The sequence below is a fragment of the Phalacrocorax carbo genome, chromosome 1, assembly GCF_963921805.1.
Source record: "Phalacrocorax carbo chromosome 1, bPhaCar2.1, whole genome shotgun sequence".
Classification (NCBI taxonomy): domain Eukaryota; kingdom Metazoa; phylum Chordata; class Aves; order Suliformes; family Phalacrocoracidae; genus Phalacrocorax; species Phalacrocorax carbo.
The window spans coordinates 183,505,514-183,529,823 of NC_087513.1; the positions used below are offsets into that span (position 1 = coordinate 183,505,514).

The 24,310-nt window shown below is 41.7% G+C and overlaps 1 protein-coding gene across 1 annotated transcript; it reads right to left on the minus strand.

Moving 5' to 3' along the window:
* Positions 1-224: 224 nt before the first annotated feature.
* OLFM4 (olfactomedin 4) lies at positions 225-24,310 on the minus strand. Its single transcript, XM_064474530.1, has 6 exons — positions 24,165-24,310; positions 21,909-21,986; positions 18,183-18,335; positions 11,902-12,114; positions 10,813-10,966; positions 225-2,386 (listed from the first exon to the last, which is right to left on the minus strand). The coding sequence occupies exons 1-6, from the start codon at positions 24,243-24,245 to the stop codon at positions 1,593-1,595; spliced, it is 1,473 nt and encodes a 490-aa protein (XP_064330600.1). The 5' UTR covers positions 24,246-24,310; the 3' UTR covers positions 225-1,592.

Genomic DNA, 24,310 nt, shown 5'->3' on the forward strand with positions numbered 1-24,310 from the left:
CTTGATGACATACTGATTCACACCTTTGTGTTGTTCTCAGAACTATTTAAGCACACAGAACCCAAGTGAGTGCAATGATCCTGTTTCAAACGTTTGGTGCCCTGGTTTCCTGTTGCATCCCAGAAGTTATCTACTTGTCACGAGCAGCTTTACATGGCTCTATGGCACAGCTGAGATTCTTTGAAATATTGTTTTTATTAAAACAAAAGCAATCATTTGCATATGTATTGATTTTGATTATCAGAGGACACAGACATGCTTGCATAAGTAACAGATTAAAATTAACTATATGAACTGCTTTCTTCATCATTGTATAGCTCTGAATTTCAGTATTTCAGCCTGCTTTCTGACATGAAAGTAAGACATTGATAGAGTGCATACACTCAGAAACTATTACACAATGCTCATTAAAAAACCCCACATATATCCAACTAGTTTGACCACACTTGTTTTCCACAAGACCCTTTACCTTGCTATGAGACAGAATTACCCAGGGAACAAACTGGACCCTATCTAACAAGGCTCCCAGGAATCAAATTATGGAATGGCAAAAATGTTGAATAGAAGCACATTAAATAACACAGCTGTCATTCTATGGTAGTGCATGATATACTGATATTCTCCTAAGAGCTACTTGTGCCCAATAAAGAAAATGGGAGGATTTACGTCAGCTTACAAGAGCATAAAGGAAAGGAAAAGAGTGTTTCTTGCACTGTACTGCTAGGAAAATGGAGCCATGGTGACCACAAAACATGACTTGATTACAGTAACACCATTTGTAAGGCAGGTTTAGGAACTGCTAAGGCCAGAAGTGTGATACAGAGGGAAAGTTGATGAAAGCCCTGCTGCCAGTTTTGCTCCCACAGCCAGTCCGAGAAGCCAGCCTGGTGCTATGGCAGCTTGGGAGAGGGCTGAGGAGGTGGCTATAGGTGGGCACCCAGGGGCAGCTGTCCAACTGCATCAGTGATTGCAAGGGCAGTGAGCTCTGTCCCTGCACGAATGCCTTCTCTTCCCTCCCTGTGGTAGGTCTTCAAACAGCAAAGTGCATTTCTAGCTTCTTCTGAAGCCTTGAGCCAGATATTACTGCTTCCACCTAACAAATGGGTTGCTGTCTTCTGACCAAGTCTACTTCCTATACTATTTTAATAGTATAGGAACTTCAACTAATTTCTCCGAGGCCACAATTCACACTGATGAAGATCAGTGGAAATGCCTTCTCAGTTTCTGGGTGCTTTGCCTTTGTTACACTGACAAATGCGTATCAGTGCGTAATTAGCTTCTTGGTCAGTAGATAGGCTGTGCCCATCAATTTCTGTAAGTAAAAAGCATAGAGGCAGGACAGTTGTAAAGCACCGAGCACCAATAAACACCAATCAAAACCTAAAGAACCCAGTACTGCCAAACACTGCTGACAGCAATTCTACTGACCAGAGTGGGCAATTCCTTTGAAGAGTATAAATAATATATATAACACCCACAGATACAGTACATCAGACCAAATGAACTCTAAACTGGCAACAGCATTGTCTAAAGGCTATCAGATCTCGTTTTAGTTGCTGCCAGTTTTATAGTATGCTGATGTCACTGGGATGCTAAAGCTGAAAGGTCACATCATATCTTAGAAGGTAACCATCATTGTAAATGTACAGTTTCTGATCTGTGGGGTTATAATTTATACTCTGGATTGTGTCTAACTTTTTATCCAGAACGACACTAACACGAGCTTCTTGGCCAGTACTGGTGTCATACATGTAGAAGATTTCCTCTTTTCTAGTGTTCATTGGCCTTGTGGCATACAGAACACCACATAACATGAAAGCATTGGAAACAGATGGCTTGTACTGTCTTGTCTGCCAAGTATTTAGCACATCAAGTGTGGTCTCATTGATTTTGCTAATCACAATGTTGCCCATGCTCTGTTCTGTTGAATATATTACCCATAACCCACTTTCATCCACAGCAAAATCCATGTCTTGCCATGATACACCAGCATAAGAGAAACGGTTATTGATAGCAGCACCTGGAAGCTCCTTCCTCAAAACCATGGTGTTTGTTTTCAAATCATGCTTCACCATATTTCTTGAACTATAAGCATGATAGTACATATAATTTTTATAAAGGGCAACACCACTTCCTTGCCCATATGATATTCTACTTTCATACATGGGTTTAAACAGCAACAAATTATCAAAGGAACTATAAATTCTGTAGTATTCCAAGTATCTCCCATCTGTGTTCAATGGTGCAACCCAATAGACTTCCTTCTCTGGGTCAGAGGGAGAGTAATCTCTACCCCAGGAACCGTATTGGTAGGAAAATCCTCTCCAGTTCAGCTTTACAATGTAGGGCTGGCTAACATTCAGCAGTCCACGGTGAGTGCAGCTACCTGCAAATAAAGAGAAAAAAACAGGTTTTTCCAAATGTCATTATTAGGAGAGAGGATCTGCATACTGTAGCCTCTAGAGTGTGCTTACTAGGGATCAGCTTTGTGGCAAAGCACAGACATAAATTTATAGCTTCATGTGTAAAAGGCACATTTTGGGCCAAGGTCAGCAACTGGATGGCACTAAGTGTTCCTAGTTGACTCAGAAAGTTAGTAAAAAATAATAATAATTAAAAAGTACCTATTATTACATCTATCTGGGGGGCCAGGGGGGTGGAGAAAAGTTAGGGACATCCGTCCTTAGTCAGGATTGATTCACAGAAACTGTAAGTGCTCACTGTGCTGTTCCAGACAAGGGACACATTTCTCTTTCTATCCATTTGAAGCACGCCAGCCTGATGCACTAGGAAATCCCTTGGAAAATACAGTTTCAGAAGCATTTTAGGTTATTTTCTCCCTCAGTGGAACTGAGAGCATGGAAGATGGGGAAAAAAGGAAGCTGAACATCTGATTTCTGTGTATTTCACTGTGGAGGGTAAGGAAGAGCAGCAGCAGCAGTCATTCCAGAATCACATTTCAGATTAGCATTCTGCTGTCAGAACCACAGCTTTACAACAGAGCGTCACAGCCGCATGGTGCCTTCCACCTCAGGCCCTCAAAGAAATCTGCAGACAGTAACAATCACAGCCTAGGAAATGTAGACAGATATTACTCTGAGTTTTCCTGTGAGGCAACTCTAAAGGGAATATGACTTCAGGCTGAACCAGAACAGCTCTATTTTCCACGTATCAGCTACGAAGCCATTTTCAGGATCATGGAAAAATGAATTTAGATACTAGAAATACTTTCCTTTTACTCATGGTAAATGGCAGTACATGCCTGTTTCCTGATAAATTCTCAATATTGTAAGTCACTGGTAGAAAAAATCCTCCACTCAGAAACGTCCGTGGGCCTCTGATGAGCCTGAAGCTGCCACTGGCAAAAACCTGCATGCTTTTCCCCAAGTGTTAACATTAGGTTTTTTTATTGCTGCCACAAAAGTGTCCCAGATTTTTTATTGTAAGTGTATGTCCACCTCAGGTGATGGAGACAGAGATGTCAAGTGACTGGCACCAGCTCACAAGCTCAGTGGTGCTCCAATGTTTCCCAATTCAGTGGGGTGCTTTAGCTACTAGACAGCCTTCCTTATTAAAGATGGAGTACAATATGAATAGACCCAAGTCTCACATGACAATTAATGGATAAATTAATGGCCACAACTCTTTGATGTTAATAATACCTCCCTTAGCACAGGACCTCCGTGCACCACCAGCTATGGCATCAAAGGTGAAAGTCAAACTTATCTTTTGAGGTTTTAATACTTTGCATGGGTACCATGTCACGGTTGCTTATAGGATATATGAAAAGAATGGCTGTTCAGAAGCTCAGTCATATGAAGGGTTGTCTAGCATATAAATAACCTATGTCTTAGCACAAAGAAGAAAGAGAAATGACAGAGAAAGAATTTACCTTTTGCCCTCAAAACCGGCCATCCCTAAGCAAGGCTAGACAATTCTTACAGAGCTGAATTGAAAACTCCTGAAGCCGCTGCCAGAAAAAGCCTAGGAGGTGTCATGTTCTCAAAGGCCTCTTACTCTATCCCACAGATAGAGGGAGACAGACCAATGTGAAGTACTCTACTTGGAAATAGACAGGGAAACAAGATATTTGGTGAAAATGGACTGTTGCAAATGAAAAGAAATGTTTTTCTGATCTGCTTTGCCCGGGGGAAGGTGCTCTGCCTCTGGGACAAGGAAACCTGTGGCCTGAACGTCCAAGCAAAAGGGTAACACCTGTGCAAACGTGTATTTGGGCTGTGAAGCTCTCCTTGTCTACTCCTTTCTGAAAATGTAGTATTTCCCTCCTTCCACTATGTCATATCTTCACCCCTCACAGTTTTGTGCTGTTTTGCGCTAGTGACTTGAAGGACATGTGATTCACCTGCAGCCTCCTCTCAACATCTATGAGGAAAGGGAGAAGCAGCTTTATTTTAAATATGAATCATTATGCTGTGCTAAATCCCTGTGTCCCCAGGCGCCGTTAGCAACTTCCTTAGGGTGAGTATTGCCCATGGGAGCAGCTCTGCATCACCGAGTGCCCAGCTCATGGCAGAGAGAGTGACACGAGTTGTGAACAAGCCCGTCTCCTCCCCCAGCCCATTTTGTGTCCTGGGATTCTTGTGGCTGAAACGTGGGATGACCCTGGTTGAATCCTACTTCCCTCCGTGCCACCAAGAATCAATGCGAGTCAGCATTCCTGACTCAGAGCAGATGAGCATTTAAGCATGCACTTAAGTGCTTTACCAAGGACGAGGCCCTGGAGCAGAAACCTCATTTCCAAATATAGCACACAAGAAAGGCACTGCTATATGGCTGGCCAGGCTGTATCTCTGGAAATGGCACGTAGCATGGCTAGTAACATGGCCTCAGCACTTGGCACAGATACTAACGTTTGGAGGTGTTTATACCTCAGCTCATGCAAAGGAAGAAAGCTAAGGCAGACAGTGCAAAACGGCTTGCAGCCTGCCAACTCCATAAATCAATCTGAACTGTTTTTTTCTTATATCTCTATTATGTATTGTTACCTCTGGCATAAGGGCTTCTTTCAAGCTGGTGACATATTGAATATATTACTGTGCTTAAATCACAATAAACTTATCTCAGAATTAAATGGTTATTAAATGCTCTAAAACTCTTGATTTGTTTAGAAAAATATAGCACCGAAGCTTGCAGGTAGTGAAGCACTGCTAAGCTCATCTATATGCGACCTCAAATAATTTTTCATGTCATTAAGCAGAACACAATTCCAGATTTATTTTAATAATTCATACATAGTTTCATAAATAAAAAACAAACGTGTGTGCAGCAGAGAGACCTTTTTTTACAAAAGAAATAATAAATTATTATTTCTTCCCTTAAAGAGATCCCTCTGCTGAACACTTGTTTGGTTTTTATTTATGAAACAATGAATTATTAAAATAAAGTTAGAAGCATGTTCCGTTTTAATGACATCAAAAATTGTCCGAGGTTTCTATAGAGAATGTTCGTGATTTTGATTGCCTTGAAAACTCTCCCAGAATTTTTTTTTTTCCCAAAAAAAACCTCTGTGGCAGTCAGGAGGTGATCTGTCTTCTGCACAGGTTCAGAAGAATTCATTGTTGTTTATTTAATCTAAACTTGCCTCCCTGTCTGGATCTTGTGGGAAAAAAAATGCACAAAGGAAACAAAGTGTCATGTAATTTTGTAAATATTAGAAGGTACTTGAAATAAATCCATATGCATTATTCAGACTTTCAAGTTTTAACTCCTTTCTCCACTGTTTTGGGCCACTGTTAAATGACGTCCTGGTATTTTTGCCTGCCTTTGTTTCATGCTTATGTAGTGAATAGGCAAGAGAAGGACTAACATAGGTACGTACACAGATACTTCTCCTTCTCCCTACATAAAGAACCAATATCTCAGCTCAGTTGTTTACTAATCCTGATTCATCAGAAAAGAAGCTGGTGCTTAGTTGTCAGGACTGGAGGGAACCTGACTTGCTTGGCTAACGGGCTGCAGAACTGAGCATGAGACACATCGTGTTGGGTCTCGCTTCACCCACTTCGCACTGAAGCACTTGCAGAGCACATCAGCTTCTCACTCCAACAATACAGGTGCCAAAAATACTCCAGCAGCCTCCCCCCACCAAGCAGCTGCATCTGATCACAGAGGAGAAGGGACTGCAGTTCGCCTATGCAGCCAAAGATCATGAGACAAGGTGGGACCCATATTTAAAGGAACTCCCATGGGGAGCACAGAGACCAGGAGCAGGCTGGTGCTACACTGTCACACATAATCCCAAGCACCAGATGTGCATCCGCCTCTCTCATCAGATGAAACACTGCATCCAGATGTGTGAGCTGTTACCAGCCTTACTACGGCTTGAGACACAGGAGACAGAGCTGCTCAGGGAAAGGCTCATATTGGCTCCTCTTTTCCACCTGGAAAGCTGCCCAGCAGAGAAGGACCTGGGGGTGTTGGCTGACAGCCAGCTGAACATGAGCCAGCAGTGTGCCCAGGTGGCCAAGAAGGCCAATGGCATCCTGGCTTGTATCAGGAATAGCGCGGCCAGCAGGAGCAGGGAGGTGATCGTGCCCCTGTACTCGGCACTGGTGAGGCCGCACCTCGAGCACTGTGTTGTTTTGGGCCCCTCACTACAAGAAGGACATTTTGGTGCTGGAGCGTGTCCAGAGAAGGACAACAAAGCTGGTGAAGGGTCTGGAGAACAAGTCTTATGAGGAGCGGCTGAGGGAACAGTGGTTGTTTAGTCTGGAGAAGAGGAGGCTGCGGGGAGACCTTATTACTCTCTACAACTACCTGAAAGGAGGTTGTAGTGCGGTGGGTGTTGGTCTCTTCTCCCAAGTAACAAGCTATAAGACAAGAGGAAATGGATTCAAGTTGCACCAGGGGAGGTTTAGATTGGATATTAGGAAAAATTTCTTTACTGAAAGAGTGGTCAGGCATTGGAACGGGCTGCCCAGAGAGGTGGCGGAGTCACCATCCCTGGAAGTATTTAAAAGATGTGTAGATGTGGCACTTCAGGACATGGTTTAGGAGGCATGGTGGTGTTGGGTTGACCGTTGGACTTGATGATCCTAGAGGTCTTTTGCAACCTTAATGATTCTATGATTCCTCCAGTCTCACTGACAGAAGAAGACCCACACAGACACCTCGTCTTCATCAGTATCACAGGGCACAGACACAGGCTGACAGCTGCATCAGAGAAGACTTACATTGTCAGCATCTAACAAGGGATGAAGCAGAGGGCTGGAGTTCATCTGACCTACCTTCAGGCAACTAAAAATTCAGGTGCCTCAGCTAAGCTTCCTCTGCTGTCAATGGAGATATACATGTCTCTCCAGGGGAAGTTCAGGCAGTCCTGGAAAGGAGGCACTGGCCAGCTCTTTTCAGGTGCCTGTAAGCATGTCTCTCTCTTTGTGTATGGACATACTAATTTCAAAACACAACTCAAAACACTCAAAAAATACAGACATCTTGGGTACCTAGGAGGTAAAATATAAGGTAAAAGTGAAATTGCTATAAGACTCCAATAGGACTGCCTGAGTTTCAGCATTAGGCTACACCAGGTCTTCTTCCTGCTGAGACCTATTCACTAGTAACTTGAAATCCTTAATTTTTAAATTTATAAAAGCCAGAAAAAACAGCTTTCCTCTTTTTTTCCTTCCTTTCTTTTTTGCCTTTGAGAGTTTCATCTGACTCACTTCTCCCTGCTGCCTCTCAGATCATTTCAGTGAGATGTGACAAAGAATCTGCTGCAGAGTCCTCAAAGAACCATCCTGGGGTCTTTTCTTTCTATACTTGCCCTGATGCAACCAGATGAGATCAGTGCCAAAGAAAAAAGAATGTATAAATATTTCTTCCCACAGAAGTGGTGAGGAGAGAGATGCCAGTAACTGCTGCAGATAGGAAACCCAGTGATGATGAGGAGGATGATTATGTATTTACTGAGCCCCATCTCAGACCCTCAGACACCCACCTCTCCTGTCAGAAAGAAAGGCAAATGGAGACCAGATATTTCTTTACGTAGTTTGAGAACAGGCCTGCTCACTCTGAGAAATATAGCAGCAAAAGCCTTAGGGGACATAGTCAGAGGGGCTGTGTACTACAGCACTGAGAAGCAAGAATCTTTAATTAAACTTGCCTTTAGACTCATGGTCTTAGACAGCTTGGGGATTAGCCAAACTCTCTCTAGTTCATGTTGTCTACCCAAAATATGCAGGAGAAAGTATGAAGGGGGAAAGAAAATGCAGTCTGAAAACAGGACAAAGAGTCAGTTTAATGCAAACATTATAAATATAATATGAACTAAAAGCAGGGCAAGGCCAAATGGTTTGGCAGGAATTCAAGGCATTCATGCTTGCAGGGAAAACGTATGGAAATTGTGTTCAAATGTGTAAATGAGTGCTAGAGAGCTTCAGCGGCCTAGGTGTGAGCATCCACACAAAGCCTCCAAAATGGCCATCTAGAAAATGCATCTCTCCCACACCTCCCCAACCAATAACATCTTCCTCCTACTATTTGTTTTCAGATACCATCTACAAGGTATGTAACTGCTCTACAGAATTCTCTGCCCAGAGAACATTTGCTCCCCACCAGGCACACAAAGCCAGGATATGCCAGTCCTGAGTGGATTAGCAGGAATCCACATACATAATACCTGGATTATCTGTATATCTGGCACTACTCAACAGGCAGGAAACTTGCCAGCCCTCTGCAGTTGCTCTGCCATCCATTTGTGCCAGCCTCAGAGACCACCCTCACCCTAGAGGTAGCCATGACAATACACCCACTCACATCCTCCAACCCTTCCAGCATTCCTATTGCTGTGGGCAGGCAATAAAGTCACCGATAATACCAGAGGATGTCCTCAGCTGATGTCAGTGGTGGTAATTCTCTGGAAGTCAATGGAGTTATCATTGTTCATACCAGCTGGGGTTTTGGCCTCCTAGGCTATTTTCTGCTCTGTGGTTCCCACACAATGCAGCGACACGCAAAAGTGCCTGAGCTAGCTGGCACACCAGTCAGGAATAAGGCAACACTAAAGCAATACCATTTTGGTCCCAAATAAATGCTATCCATCTCCCCATTGTGCCCTAAGAAGAAATGCTAAATAATTCTATTACTGACACGACCCTATGCAGTTGCACTTACCCATCCCAGCACTATCATCCTGCTCTAGGCTTGACTTGCCTAACCCTTTCCCACTCTGTGAAAGCTCCTACCTCCCACAGATGCTCATGCCAACCACCCAGGCGTAAAAGCAGCACCTTCCTCCATCACTCATGGAAGGACACAGTATTCTTGTTCCAGAGCTCAGTACTTTCTCACCAAAAACAAAGGCTTGCTGTAGGCTTGAAGAGAAAGAGGCTGTTTCTTTCCACACACCGTCACCCTCAATAAATCAATGAGATGCCCTTCAAATACTTTTCAAACATTCCCTTTTTTTTTTTCACTGAAACGTTTTAAGCCCTTCCTTAAGGAGCAGAGAAGAGCCTTGAGATTTTGCAATGCAGGTTTTTGTTTCAGCTTTCTCTCCTGCCTGATCCCCAGACAAGGTGTTACTCGCGCATCCTGTCAGAGAAGTGCAGCAGCTGCCTGTACCACCATGAAACCCTAAGGAGATCACAATAGGAAAGGCTGCTGACCATAAGGGAAGCTTGTATTTCTGCCTCTCACCTTTCCAACGCGATGTTTGAATGTTTGAGCTAGCTGACTCCAAGGTGAAGAGAGGTAAATCCCGGTAGGTGCAAATCCATGCTCATTGTAAGCAGGACATCACTCCTCCTTTTTTATGGGGTCCTCTAGCTGATTGTAACCAGCTTACGTGAAAAAGGAGGATTCTTCCCCTGGGTGTTGTATACAATGGAGCACTTTCTCTCATACTATACTCCATCAAAAGGAGCCCCCTGTGTATGAAACACTCAGGGGATCAACACAGTTTGATAAATCCTCCTGTCTGTTAGCAAGTGGGATGCTTGACCTGGCATACGTAAACCCGTGTTTCCTAAACAGTTTGCTCCAGTGTATCATATCTAACTTTCAAAATTTCTTAGACTAAGATTCACTCACAAATGTCATGTTTCAAACTGAACACACTGACAAGACAAAAATTATTCCAGTTGTAAACTGCTTACCACATGCCCTGGGACTGTTGATACTTCTATATGAACAGCACTCTGGGAACCACTGGTCTAAGCCCCAAAACATAACCTTTCCTAGTTAAGAAAATTATAAAATCCTAGTTCTGCTGGAATCAGTGGAAAAGCTCCCACTTATTTGCCTGAGACCAGAATTTCCCCCCAAGGTTCTTGACCTTCTGATTTAGAAGGATCTTTTTCCTGTGAAGCAAAGGTAATCTTCATGCAAAGCTACCTTCAGGAGCTTGCATACCAACAGCTTTAGTACATCAATGGTTGCTCAAACATTTCCCAAGCAGCTTTAGAGCAAAATTGCCATGACACAGGTCACTTTTACAGGAACTATTAAAAATCAAAGCTGATCAGAAAAGAAAAAAAAAGCACAGTTTCCCACAAAAAAAGGTAATTGTTTTGAAAAAGAGAAGGGGGGTAGAGACTCATTTTTGCACTGCAGGTGAGGGTAAGATTACAAGTTTTTCCGTTTGAAAACAGCTCCTGTGTCTGGGTTTGCTTCCTGCCCTCATTTTTCTTTTGAACCTGTTGATGAAACATTAGGAGCTGTCTCCTCAATTTTTCAAGAGCTAAGTAGTATCATTACAATTGTATTTAATATTAACAAAGCGAAATCTCTGCATTTACTGTTCTACCCATGTACTATGTTGTTTCTTATCTGATATACAAGAGAAATGTTTACCTGCTGGGAAATAAGGGGGTACTGTAGTTTGGTTTTTGCTCTCTTCACACTCTTTCAATCGATTCTGCAGAGACACAATTTGTCGACGAATTGCCAGGATATTGTTTTTGTCCAGTGATTCTAGTTCATTTACCAGTATAGTCAGATTTGTGATCTAGAAAAAGAAAAAGAGGGAGCAAGTTTAAATTTCTGTCAACTTTATTTTGCAGGCAGGGTTGATCATACTATAGAAGATGCTACATAAACAGTTTTAAGAAATATCCCTAAGTCTACCCCTTATCCTGCTACCCTGACCTTTACATTTCTAGCAGAGGTATGTGGCCACAAGGAAATGTTTTAACACTCAGTTGTATACCATAATGCAAAAATATAGCACTATATTAGACATGGTATAAAATATCCAGTAGGTCTTAGGCAAGTATTAGCTATTCTATATAAAAAAAAAAACTTATTCCACTCTTACAAAAGTATCTCGATATTTTATTTGCAAAGATAAATAAAGTTCTCAGTCACCTACTTGATGATCTAGAGGACAATGGAGAAAATGATATTTCATTTTCCATCTGAAGTAATTATACTTTCTAGGTGAGTGATTAATTACAATTTTGAAAATGTGATTTATAGTCTGCTGGGAAGGTGACAGTCTTTCCCACTTTTTGATTTCATATTGATTGGGCCACTGCCCTAGCAACCAGAAGCTAATTTTTTAATTATCTAAGTTAAAGCACAGAGGCTTTCAAGCATGGGGGGTCTATAAATTAACATTTATTATAATAATTTAATCAGCTTGTGTGCTTAACACTATGCAAAACTGTTAAATTTCAGGCAGATGGTTAGGAAAAATAAAGAGGTCTCCATTTTTTTTTCGAGGTTTCTTTCTTTTCTGTGCTCTATATCAAGGAAAAAGACATTAATACATATAAGATCAAGCTTTCTTTTGATCTATGCTTATGAAATGTTAAAATAATTCCATTGGCTGCAGTAGAGACAGGCTGTATTTCCTCAACATAAACACTAAAGAGAAAACAGACTATCTGTATATTTGTGTATATTTGAACCTTCCGTGGCTAACTAAGAGTCTGGCAGTACCTCCAAATATATTTGCTCAATGATGACATTGCTTCCACCGAGGCTGGATTTCAGCTGAGTGACCAGTCTCTCTAGGTCACTGATTTCCACTTTCAGTAACTGGAAGTCCAGTTCTGTGAAAGATACACCGCTTATCTCCATATGCTCCACTCTGATGGTTAGATTAAGGATTTGCTGCTGATAGAATTCAATCATTTTTGAGTACTCTCGAACCTTGAAGAAAAAAAAAAAAGGTACATATTCAAGTCCAGGTTAGCAAATAAAACAAGCCTGTTTGACTTCTTTATTATATTTCTGAGTACCCCATGCATAACTTCCACGTACCTGACACATATATTCTTCACATAAACTACATAAATGAAATTCTCATCACATACATAAAAAATGTAAAATTTAACCCTCATTTATTGTTGGCAGCTCCACAAAGTCCCCTCAGGAATGCCTGGGGATAACTGAAGGCAGGATTTTACTCTGAGTCTTCCATTTTTTTTAGTTCTTTGCCAATATTGTCTCTGAGAGCTAATTTTATCCTCAGTATGCCAAGAACTTACATTGGTGAAAATTTTATTCGGAAATCTGCAGTGTGTTATCTCACAAAAGCAACCCAAGGAGGCTGAAAAATGCAATAAAGGATTCCCAAATTTTTAACTTCATTTCCTATTAACTCTGAATCCAAATAGGATTTTACCCTTTGTACATTTGAATTGTGTCAAAAATCAGCAGAACTGGTTAGGGGTTTGTCTTTGGGCAGAGGGAGAATGTTCAAACAGAGTGTTAAAAATCAAATCTAGTTCAAATGAAAGTGTAAAATTTATTTCAGGCTTTAGCTACAGAAATTTACATAGCAGCCTTTTCAGCCTTTGAACCATTAAACAGTTGTCCAGATAAATATATTTTCACACATGTATCTGCTGAGGTAAAGGTCACAAGCATTGTGATGCAGAATGTTAAGAATATTATACAGATTTGGGACATTCCTTGGAAAATATTAGTTTCTTGAAATCTAATACTTTGGGAAAGATACATAATTTCTCTCCTATATGCTTCATAAAAGTCATGTCTGGTTTCCCTTAAATCAATATAATTGTATCACAAAAGGTAAGAAGTAGGAATAAATATAATTAGTTTCTTGCAGCAGAAACTCCATATTTATACTCTCAGATGGTGTTTGCAGTAGAAGTCCTGCTCTCTACAGCACTATGATTTCCCTATCTGTTACTTCTTTGGCTGAAACATTTTTAGCCCACATCATCTCAAACATTCTTGCATTATCTTAAGATAAAAGGAAAGTCAGTATCTTTCCCCATTGGCTTTGGAATGGCCTCTAAAATCCTGTCATGGTGTGAAGACCATGGACTCCCTTTTCTCCTTTTCTGGCAGCAGCCCCTGGGATGGGGACCCCAACAAACACACATTAAATAATTCATTCCAATTTCGATTTAATACCTTGTGTACCAAAGAGGAGGTATGGGAGCTCAAGGCACAGAAGTTCATGATGGGCAGAAAGGATCCTTTCAGACCATAAGATATTCAGTGGTGAGTTTTAAGAAGGAGAAACATAAATGAGAAGACCTTCTTTTCAAAATTATAATTTCCAATAGTGGCACAACTACACTATAAATTTGAATGAACCCCTCTGCCTGTACATACATAAAATACACCAAAAACAGGCTGCTCAATCCTGTGCATTTAAATCAGGGTTTGAAACAGATCCTCTGTTCTAAATGTATGCAGTCAGACTTTGAGCTGCTCTGTTATAAAGTGACATGTCTCCACAAGCTGCAACAGAAGCACCCTGACTCATAACACTGGATGTTCTAGATCTCCCAGGTCAAGCCTGGGTAACAACAAAGACAGCTGGGGTCCCTTGTCCTGGCTGTCACCATCATCTGTTCAGGAAGAAAGAGTGGGAAGAACTGGGCGATGTTCTTGGAAAAGCCAGATGTAGTTGACCTCACACTTTCACTGATCACCAAAATCTGTTTGGGGTTGGAAGATACCCTCAAAAAGTCTTCTGGAAAAATTCTTCAAAGGTCAATGTTTGAACTGTGTGCCTAGAGTTTGCACAACAAAGAAGAAAGTATGTGCAATTACAGTCTGAGAAATACAAAGCAAGCCCATGGCTGAACAAATTGCACTGCTGTGTGAAGCTACATACATCATAGAGGTATTTGGAAATCTATCTAGGTATTAATAACCTCTCTCACAGTAATACTAATAATTGTAGTAGTAGTAGTAATAACAATAACGATAACAATAAGGGTAACAACAACAACAATAATAATTGTTATTATAATTATAATTATCATTATCATTATAATGCAATACAGACCAAATCTACAAAACACTGAAATAAACAGGCTGCTGGAATTAGTGATGGATACTCATTAGTGAGAAACTTGTGAATTTTGAGTTTTCTCCAGGGTCCTGAGAGCCTGGACAAAATGCCAAGGGCTGGAACAAGGCATACATAGTTATTTCAGCCCTGATTGCAGAGTGCTGCAGGACACAGACCTGAAGCTCTCCTCCCACATCAGAGGGTTTTCACTCAGTGAACCATCTAGGTCATTTAAGGACATGTCAACACCATCCAGTGGAGTATAGCTGAGAGATATCCATACAAGTTGAGCCTGAACTAGCCCCAGCACTCTGCAGTGCTCTATACAGCCCCACCAGCATCACAATGAACCTAAGCTAATAGCTCCCTTGGCAAATTATTGGACAAATACCATTTTCTCAGTAGTGCTGCTCTAACAGGTCTATGATGCTTTTGCAGACAAATCCAGCACATATGTCAAACATTGCAATGCCCTGTGTGGACGTTCCTGCCTGCTCAGATCTGGCTTAGGAGTTTCTGTAGTTTAGAATTATCAGCTGAAAAAGGAACATGATGTTGCTCTGCTGCTTGGCAGATAGATTTAAGCAGCTTGTAATCCCTGCCTTTCTACTGCGTCTACCTGCTAGGGACTGGCTGTTGTCTCTTGACAGGCTGGCACTGAAATTCTGTGCATATCCCATATTTAGGGATACAGACCAATAATTAGTGCTGATTGCTGCCACATTTTTCATAAAAGCCTAAAGCAGGCTATGATGAGTGTATAGGTCCTGTATTAGCCCTTTATAGGAAAAGAATGGAGCCATGTGAGGCATATGTAGGAAAAAATTCCTATGATTCTGTTTTTCCTCCTTTCCAAGCATTGTCACCCTTGTGGAATGAAAAGGGCAGGAAAAATCTGCAATGCTCATTTACTGTGTCGTTTACCTGAAATTGGTATTTATCAACACAGGTTTTGCAGCATGCAAAAAGACACTTCTGCAGCATGCGTTTGGAGAGTACCAAAGGGGGAACAAAGGTGCACAATGAAGATGTGAAAGAAAACAAGTGGGAGGATGGAGTGAAGATAAGAAAAAAGTGACAAAACCAGTAATTCTATCAAGTCACTCGACCCAGGACGCTGACTTCAGGCAGGCCTGACCTCTACAGACCCATAAGGAGCAAGGTTGGCAAGCAGTCTACAAGCTGACACTGAGAAGAATTCCACTGCAGGTTAACCTATTTTGAAAACAGCTGTTCCTGGCAGAGGGCAGGCATGCTTTTTTCTCCTGTTTTTGTTCTGTGAAGATGTTGTGGTTGTTGTGAGCCAAGTTCTGAAAACCACTTTCTCTCCTTGGGATCACATGCTGTTCCATCCCTGTTACGGAGGTGTCCTCTCCCTTTTCCTATTGAGAGGAGCAGCCAATTCCCGCTTTGCTTTGAAAGGTTAATTTTCTTCTGTAATCATAATTATGCTGGCAAAGGTTGATGTGACAGAGGAAAAATTAGTCTGGTATTTTCAGCCTACGGTTTGTACTCATTTGTCACATGAGAGCATCTCTTTATCTGCAAGCTTCCTTGCCTGCTGATTCTATAAAAGGACCCCCTTGCTTTTTGAATTAGCCTACAATCAGGCAAAAGGTTAACGATTCAATCAGGTTGTTTATCTGGGACTTCTAGCACATGGAAAGCATCCTTAAGAGGGTCCAATCCTGCAGCTCTTACCCAGGAAAAGCTCCCATGAGCTTCAAAGGGTGTTTTAGAAGAGCGACAAAAGCTTGGATTCTCAGAGTCAGAAAAGGAAGCACTCAGTAGAAATTTCCACCCCTGTGGTGAGATGAGGTTCTGTTTGAGTGTGATTCCCTAGGAATTTGCTCAGGATCATTTCTAATAATGATCAATAATGAGAGCTTGGCTTTCCTCCAATTCATTATTTCCTTCTTTCTATGAGTACTACCATGACTAAAGTCATATCCAGGATTGTATAAGGAGGATTTTTTTCCACAACTGGAAAGGTGAAGAGTTTTTAAGCATGGAAACTCATGCATCAAAAGATGTCAGATTACTTAAGTTCAGATATCAACAGGCCAATGCTCAACAGCTTTCTTCTTTCTACAGAAAAACATCATAACTGAGAAATCTTACACACTTAGAGTTACACCAAAATGCAGTCTGTTCATTTTCATTTCTGACCCAAAGTGTCGCTCTGCCTATATCACGTCAAAGTATATGTCACACTTTATCTAACTAGATGCATTGTAACACTGCTTGGCTGATTGGTCTCGACAGGATGAAATTCAGTCAAGCGTGAGTTAGGTCAAGAATTTTCACTGTCTGCAGTGAGAATTGAAAGCCAAGGTCAGTGTCCACATGGCTGTACACTGCTGGGCACCTAAGGATAACCACACAGTTACACACATTGATACCAGCTGGCAACCTAGACATTAAAGTCCACAAGGGGATTCTGCTTGCCCTGAATTTAGAGGTGAGTTTCAGATACAAATCTGGACAACTAATTTTAGGTATCTGTAGTAACTTGTGTCTTATATAAGCAAGATGTCTCAACTCAATAGAGGTCTGAGATTGTCCACACAGAGAGGTCAAGCAGCACTGGAGATGCTCTGCAGATCTGCATGGGACTAGCAGATAAATCACACATCCTAAAGAAAACATGCGCCATTCTGAGGAAAGTGCAGGTAAGAGACTTGTAACACCAGGGCAAGTGACTGGGAAAAGTGGTACACAAGCACCTTGAAGAATCACACCAACTTTCTGGCTAGGAATCATGCCCCTGGCCATGTCCCAGTGCAATTAGCTTAAAATGCTGGCACTGACCACAGTGGGAACAGTATGGGGACCTGAAATCTCAGTGATTTTCATGGATCATTAACTCTGAGCTACACCTCCATGCTGCAAAGAATCAGGTAACTCCTGTGCTTGGAGGCAGTGGGACTGCTGTCAGCTTGCCCTTCATATCCCTGCTGACAGCTGAATGTGTTTCATTGTTAGCTCCAGTTCTTTCAAAACAAATGATTTGAACTGAAAGGTTCCTCTGCCTGTTGTTGTGTTTTTTATGCACAACTTCTTATCTGTTCCTGATTATACCAGAGGAGGGTTATGAATATTTATGGTTAGAATTTATAATTTAATGCCGTGCCTTTTCTGCTGATTAATTCAAGGACACTTCATTTCTTAAGATGCTTGGTTCCTGAAGAAAACACTTTCTGCTGGACATCTAATTTGAATCCTGAATATTTATTCGCTATCAAAAGTCAAAGACAGATTTCTGTCTTCACAGGCAGCTTCACCCAGTGCACTGCAGCATGTGTAGGTTTGCCCAAGTTCCTCAAAAAATAGATCTGAATTTATGCAACAAGCAGCCAAAGTAGTGTAAGGTGTGTTTGTCTTCAACAACAATGCATACTTCAGCAGTCTCATTGTCACAGCTTTGGATGTTGACAAGGAAGATATTTCATTTTTTAAATTTTTTTTTTTTTTAATCTGTGAGAGCAGAAGAAGTGAAGGGGCAAATATTCACCTACATCTTCACTCTGGGCTGTGGTGACCTTTCTCCTCTTTCCCTTCATTTCCCTCTTACAATCTGGCTGGCTTGATATAAATAATAACACATGAACGAGCAGGAGGCTTGGCTTCCCACAGCTCTGTGTAGCAATCACAAACCAATAAAACTGAGCCAAAAGGGGAAAAACATACTGATTCTTCCAGAAATACTGTGTGCCTCTAGCTGCAAAGGCTTAGAAAAGGGACCTAAGGATATTCCAATGTATGACATGCTACAGTGTCAAGGATTTGAGATTTAATCACCCTTCTCCTGCTCTTACAGAGCCCTCTTTCCCGGTGTTTGAAAGGCAAGTTATAGAAAACCACTGACTGCGGTACTTTTTCACAGGCAACCATTTTTCAGCAAAGATACAATTGTTATATTTATGAGGAAAGAACACCTTACTTTAGAAAGCTCTTTCTCAAACTTCTCCGAGAGCATTGTGGCTGTAATTTCCAATTGCTCAACCTTCTGCACTGGAAAGGTAGTATCTGGCAAGTACACAGAGCACTGGCAAGTTCCCTTGTCATCCACAGAGCCAGAGACATTGGTGAAGAGCTGCAATAACAAATCAGTAAGGAAAAAAGTGTTAATATTCTTCTCTGGAATCAGTAGCTAATGCCTGACAATGATACAAGCTGTGACAATCATGAGATTAACAACTTCATTACTAGACATCTTTTACCTTTTTCTTCCAAGAAACTTAAAATATCTAGCAATTTTTATGACTCAGCCTTATAAATATTTCTGAAAATAGCTAAATATTGCTGTAAAGATTTTACCATTGGAAAAACAGAGGCATATAATAGTTCTTACTTTCACAATCTTGTGGACAATGTTCCTAAGATAATGAAATAACTTTTCCAGCAGATGGAAAAACACACAACAGCAGGAAAATAACAACTTAGTAAGTTACATCTTATACTCACTGTTTTGTGAATCTGAATTGAATTGATCAGATCATTTAGTCATTTCCATTCATAGAGATGAAAGCACCGAAATAGAACTAGTAACAGGGGAAGTTTTGAAAAGAAAAATACCTCATTTGAAGTTTCTCAGCCAGCCCCAGCAAACAGACATAAGTGTTTAATTACACACCCACTGAAAGGTGACAAATTAAATATGCAGCTCAGCCTAAGGTAGAGATACTTATTTTGCTACGAAATATTGCACGTAACACCTACACATCACAGCTCGCTCATGCACGTTTGTGGACGGTTTGCAAAGCTATCTCTTGTCCTGGCTGGCTGCATGTTTAAAGCATCACCATTGGAGAAATGTGTATGGCGTATGGAAAGGTCAGGGCCAGCAATTCATGATCTTGCTATAATTTACAGCCAAAGCACATCATCTCTCATAAACACTGGGCTGAATACTGAGTGTGTTTGAAGCAGTTCTTTTTTGTTTGTACACAAAATGTTTCCCAGTTCATAAACCTATCACGAATTTATTAATAAAAGTATTTGATGTTACTTTAAAATATTCTTGCACATGCTTCAATGTGGCTGCATATTTTAAAACTACAGGCTTGCTCTTTAAATATACTTCTTTCTATAATCTCTCCTCTTGCCTTGCAGAAATCCCAGTTATTCCTCTGTTTTCTCTCTCTCTCCCTCTTAAAAATAAACAAGCAAACAACAAAACTATCTACTGAAAGCTGACATCTCAGCACTTCTTCTGTCACTTTTTCACAGTGATTTTGACTAAATTCCTCACTGCCAAAGCAGCCCAGAACATGCAGGGATGGCCAGCAGCAAAGCTGTCTTGATCTGGGAGCCCAAGAAGAGAACAGCAGCAAGCAGGAATGATCCCAGTTCATACTTCTGGCAACCTCCTTACCACAGCTGTAACAAACACCACACATCTCATTTTGAAAGAAAGCATGAAAAGAGGTTTTATCTGTGTTACTCAAGCACCATGGGCCTTAAAACTTCACTCATGGCCAGACTGCTGAAGACATTTAACATAAAAGGAAGCAGAGGAGTATCTAATGGTGTTCCAGAATGCCCCAGCACATAACTTTCATTGATTTCACTGCCAGGTAGGTTACCAAAGCACATCTGAATAGAAGAAATAAATGTGACTTCGTGAGTACATGGGACTTTCTATAAGACTGTTGCACACTGGCATGCTAATTTTTGTGTAGAAGGTATTGTATTCTATCCCTTCTGCGTATAACACAAATATAATGTATATACGTATATGTATACCAAAAGAGAGTATACCATACATAGTATAGCATAGTATATACTATACTTATATATGTTTCCATATACAGTATAGTGCAAATCACACATTGTGTAGTCTGCTGTAAACTACAGTCCTGACTATACACAGCCATCAGTTTACCTAGAGGTACCATGCTTACTCCATGTGCTAAATAAACCATTCCTAAATGCATTCAGATCATCTCCCAAAAAAACTCCAACTTGTGCATTTGAACTCCCTGTGAAAAACAATCATTATATTTTAACATTTGTGTTACAAGAGAGCCTTGCATTTCAGGCAGAGCTTCATTGCAGTAAGCGCAGCTTATATCCAAGCCAAGAGACAGTTTCCCCAAAGGAACAAACAGCCTGGGCACACAGAGTTGCTTCCATGCTTCCATTGACATTCGAAACGCCTGGATCATGATGTTAATGAGACCAAGAAGTATTGTTTAGTTAAAAGCCCCTTGGGTCAGTAAGAACTTCAATCAAAATATAATATTAGTCAAATAATAACCATATAACAAAAATGTCTTCCCTCATCCTGTAGAAAAATGCACAAGATAGGCCGTTGCTTTTGATGGAGTTGTATGTTTTTTAAAGTTTAATAATTTACATTGAATGCTTAAAAGAGAGCAAACTCTCCAGGCCTACAGCAAGGACTTGACAGCAACATTTCACTCTGTAAAATTAATCTGTTACATATACATATTTGAAGCTGTAAGAAGTGCTCCTTTTCCACATCCCTTCAGTTTAAGAAAGGGAGTAGGAGCCAGCAGGTACTTGATTTTCTGAAAACCGGGAAATTTATTCAGCTGCCTAAATGTGGACATAGGGTTACATCCTCAAAACAGTCCAGCCAATTCAGTGCTTAATTTCCAGCTACACTGTAGCCCAGTGGCATTCACAGCTCTGAATTAGCTGCTTGCTTTTCCTGAGGCAAGGAATGGGATCCACAGAAACCACACGGCAGAAACAGAGGCCACCTCAGCTGGGCAAGGAGATGGATGATGTTTGGGTCCTGCTACTGAGACTGAGAGAGAGACTCCTAACTCCATTTAACTTTGTAAACCCACTGCTGGAGCCAGAGACAGATCTCCTCTCAGAAGAAGACCTTCCACACATCCCAGGTGCCACACTGGGCCTGCCTGGACACCAAAGACTTGCCATCGAGCTGTCTGCCATCTCTGACCTGATCTGGAGCTGTGCTTTGGACAAACCCTGTTCTTGACACTAGGTTGCCAGACCATGCAGAGCAAATGTGCCTCATTGAATCTGCTCCAAAACAAACATGTTATTAAGTAGCCACTGGCAGAGAGAGGGAAAGAAACCAGACCCTGAAATCTGCACACCGTGGACTTGAGCAGTGTACCAGAAGGCACAGAAGTCAGATTCAAGTCCCTCTAACACCAAATAGTTGAATAAAATTTGAGCTGAGTAGAACAGGAAGAATCAAGATTTTCTCGCCCCCAGCAACCACAAGTGGGCGCTTGTCAAAAGGTTGTTTCAAGGTCTTGCTCTGGTTTACATGGCGAGATGGAGTTGAAAAGGTGTTGCCCTTTCTCCAGGGAGGCTGGAGCCGCCAAATTGTTGGTTGGTACCTTGGTACATTGCCTTCAAACCTCCACGGCCCCAGTTGTTTCATGTCTGGGGTCCGGTTCAGTAGCCACAAGGGCAATGCCAGAGCTTTGAATGTGACTTAAGGCATTGAATGACATTGCAGCAGCACTGATGATTTTGGGAACTCACTACTACCTAAAATCCTGGATACACAACACCTAAACAACTTTTCTTGGTCAGTCTGACTGATGAACATGTATCAAGGTTAAATCTCTGAGTGACTGTGTAGCACCTAAAAAATGGGACACAAGTTTCTAATTTTGTTTTTTTTCTGGACTTCATTGAAGAACTGTAATGCTCATACCTTTGGGGGAGTGTACAGATCATCAGTCATCTTGCTGGGCTGAGCCAGATACTGAAGCGTCGTACTGAGCTGAGGAGTCTAAAAAGTAAAGGAAAGCCTTTCTCAGTGTGAATTCCTGCATACGTAACCATCCCCTCCCCAGCAGCTAGTCTGTCTTTCTGCAGCTCCAAAGCACTTTAATTTTATTATGGGAGCCATCCACAGTATCTGTAAAATTAATTGGCTTTTCTGATCTGCTGCTGAGGCAACTAACATTTCCCCGGGCACATTGTCACTTCATAGACACCTCTTCTTGAAGAAAGGCTCTGTGTGAGCAGTGCAAGGCAGGGGACACTCATCCTGCCTGGGAGGTGTGAGCTGGGTCTCTGACAGGCAGCCCTGGCAGACTGCATGGCAGTCTAAAATGACAGTACCGTGCCCCCTTGCCCTAAATCTGGAGACTACTGTCCTCCCAGCAGGGACATCCACTTCTTGCTGCCTCGCTCACACTCCAGCCTCTCGATGCAGGACTCTCTGCCCCTTTCACGCCAAGCTGTCAGGCTGTGAGCTGTGATGGCTGGGGCACACATCCCACTCTGCCACAGAGGCAGCAGCATCCCACCGTGGGGAGGGAGCACCAGGGAAGCTACCACACTGCCAAGGATACAGCCAGGTCCACCTTGGAAGTCTTATGTAGTAAGACAATATACAACCCCTTTAACTTTCACCTGTGGCTGGCACCTGCCTTCCCATCACAGCAAGGAGAGCAGTTGTCACCCTGGCACTGTACTGTGTGTCCCTAAAGGTTTACTGCATCCCCACATAGTGTGCAGAGCGCGGTGCATCACCATGATTCAGCACGCTGTTACCTATAGTGGGGTCTCACCAAAATCCATGGCAAACTGGGAACTGCAGCGAGACACCCTCAATGTCAAATGGTGTGACAGACTGAGCATCAAATGGTCTTCCCCCGCAGCAGGACACCTACCCCTCAGTCTTTCTGCATTTCCCAAATCCCAGCCGGAGCCCCATTCCTGAGAGAAGGAATGGTGGGGAACTCCAAATGGCTGGCAAAGGGCAGGTCTATTAAAGACCACAGCGTAAACAAGCTTTTGTGGGACAGTTTGTCAAATAAACCCATTTGAATAAGTATTTGTGGCTCATATGATTACACTGAACATGGGAGAGGGGCGCAGCTAGTAGCAATTAACAGTGGTAGGGCAGAGAGCCTCACAAATTGTGTAAATTACACAAACTGGGGACTAGCTTAAAGCTAAGCAGACTGAGGAGGAACATCCCCCATATTAAGCTTTCTACCCTCAGCTTACCAACATATATTTACAACTCCGTCCTGACTTTTGCAACTCTGTTCCTTTAGCAGACAAACACACCTTCCCAGGAGATGCTGACTTCACTGCCTGCATCCACAGCGCTCCCAGACTTCAAAAAACGTAACTAAGGGCACACAGGGCTTTTCTGGTTGGTCACTAAGCCAAAATGGTGTTTTTTTTTTCCAAATTTTAGCTTAAAAATACCAAAAGGTAGTCCCTTTGGATCAAACAAAACCAAAAGGGTTTTTTTCATTTGGAAGAACTTTTAAGCTATTAGCAGAATTTTCTTCTGATAATTTAAGTCCAGTTTAAATTTAAAAAGGATGAGGCAGTACAATATAATTTTTACTTTTTACTTTTTTTTTTTCAAAGTTTTCTCCCTTTCTCCCTGAATTTGTTGGTGGTTTTTTGTTTTGGTGGGGTTTTTTTTCTGATAAATAGCTTTGAGTTGAAATTCTCTTGTGTGAACAGATACCATTTTATGGGGAAGAGGGAGAGCACCCCACAGAAATCACCCAGCATGCCTTTTATATACGTGGTCACAGAGTATGACAGCAGTCAATGAACTGGGAAAGCCCCCACCTCCCAACTCCATCCACATCAAAGATGTGGATCCTTTCCTGCTATAAGCCCTTGCTAATTAATTAGAAGCTACACAGAACATTTAATATCCACTCAGATCCTCACTGGGAGTTGTACTCATCTAACCAAAGGCAGAATTTGACTCGGATTTTAAACTTGTGCCTCATTTTTACATTTATTAGCCATTCCCTATACATTAGTTGCAGGGAGGATGGAGGAATACTTCAAACTTTCTCCACACAGGGATCTCAACGTTTGCCTAATAATTTTCCAGTAGCTTTTTTTTAGATTTGTCAGCAATCTAAATTACATGAGAAGATAAGAAGGCAGCAAAGCTCAGATTACGAGACCCCCCCCATCTTACCACTTCTGTTGTTGCAGTTGTTCCAGCCACAGCAATCATGCTTTGCATGAGGAGCAACACAGCCACCTGTGTGGGCTTCATCTTCTCAGCCAGCAGTAGTGACAGCAAAGGGACAAAGGAGACCTTATATAGTAGAGTCTGGGAAT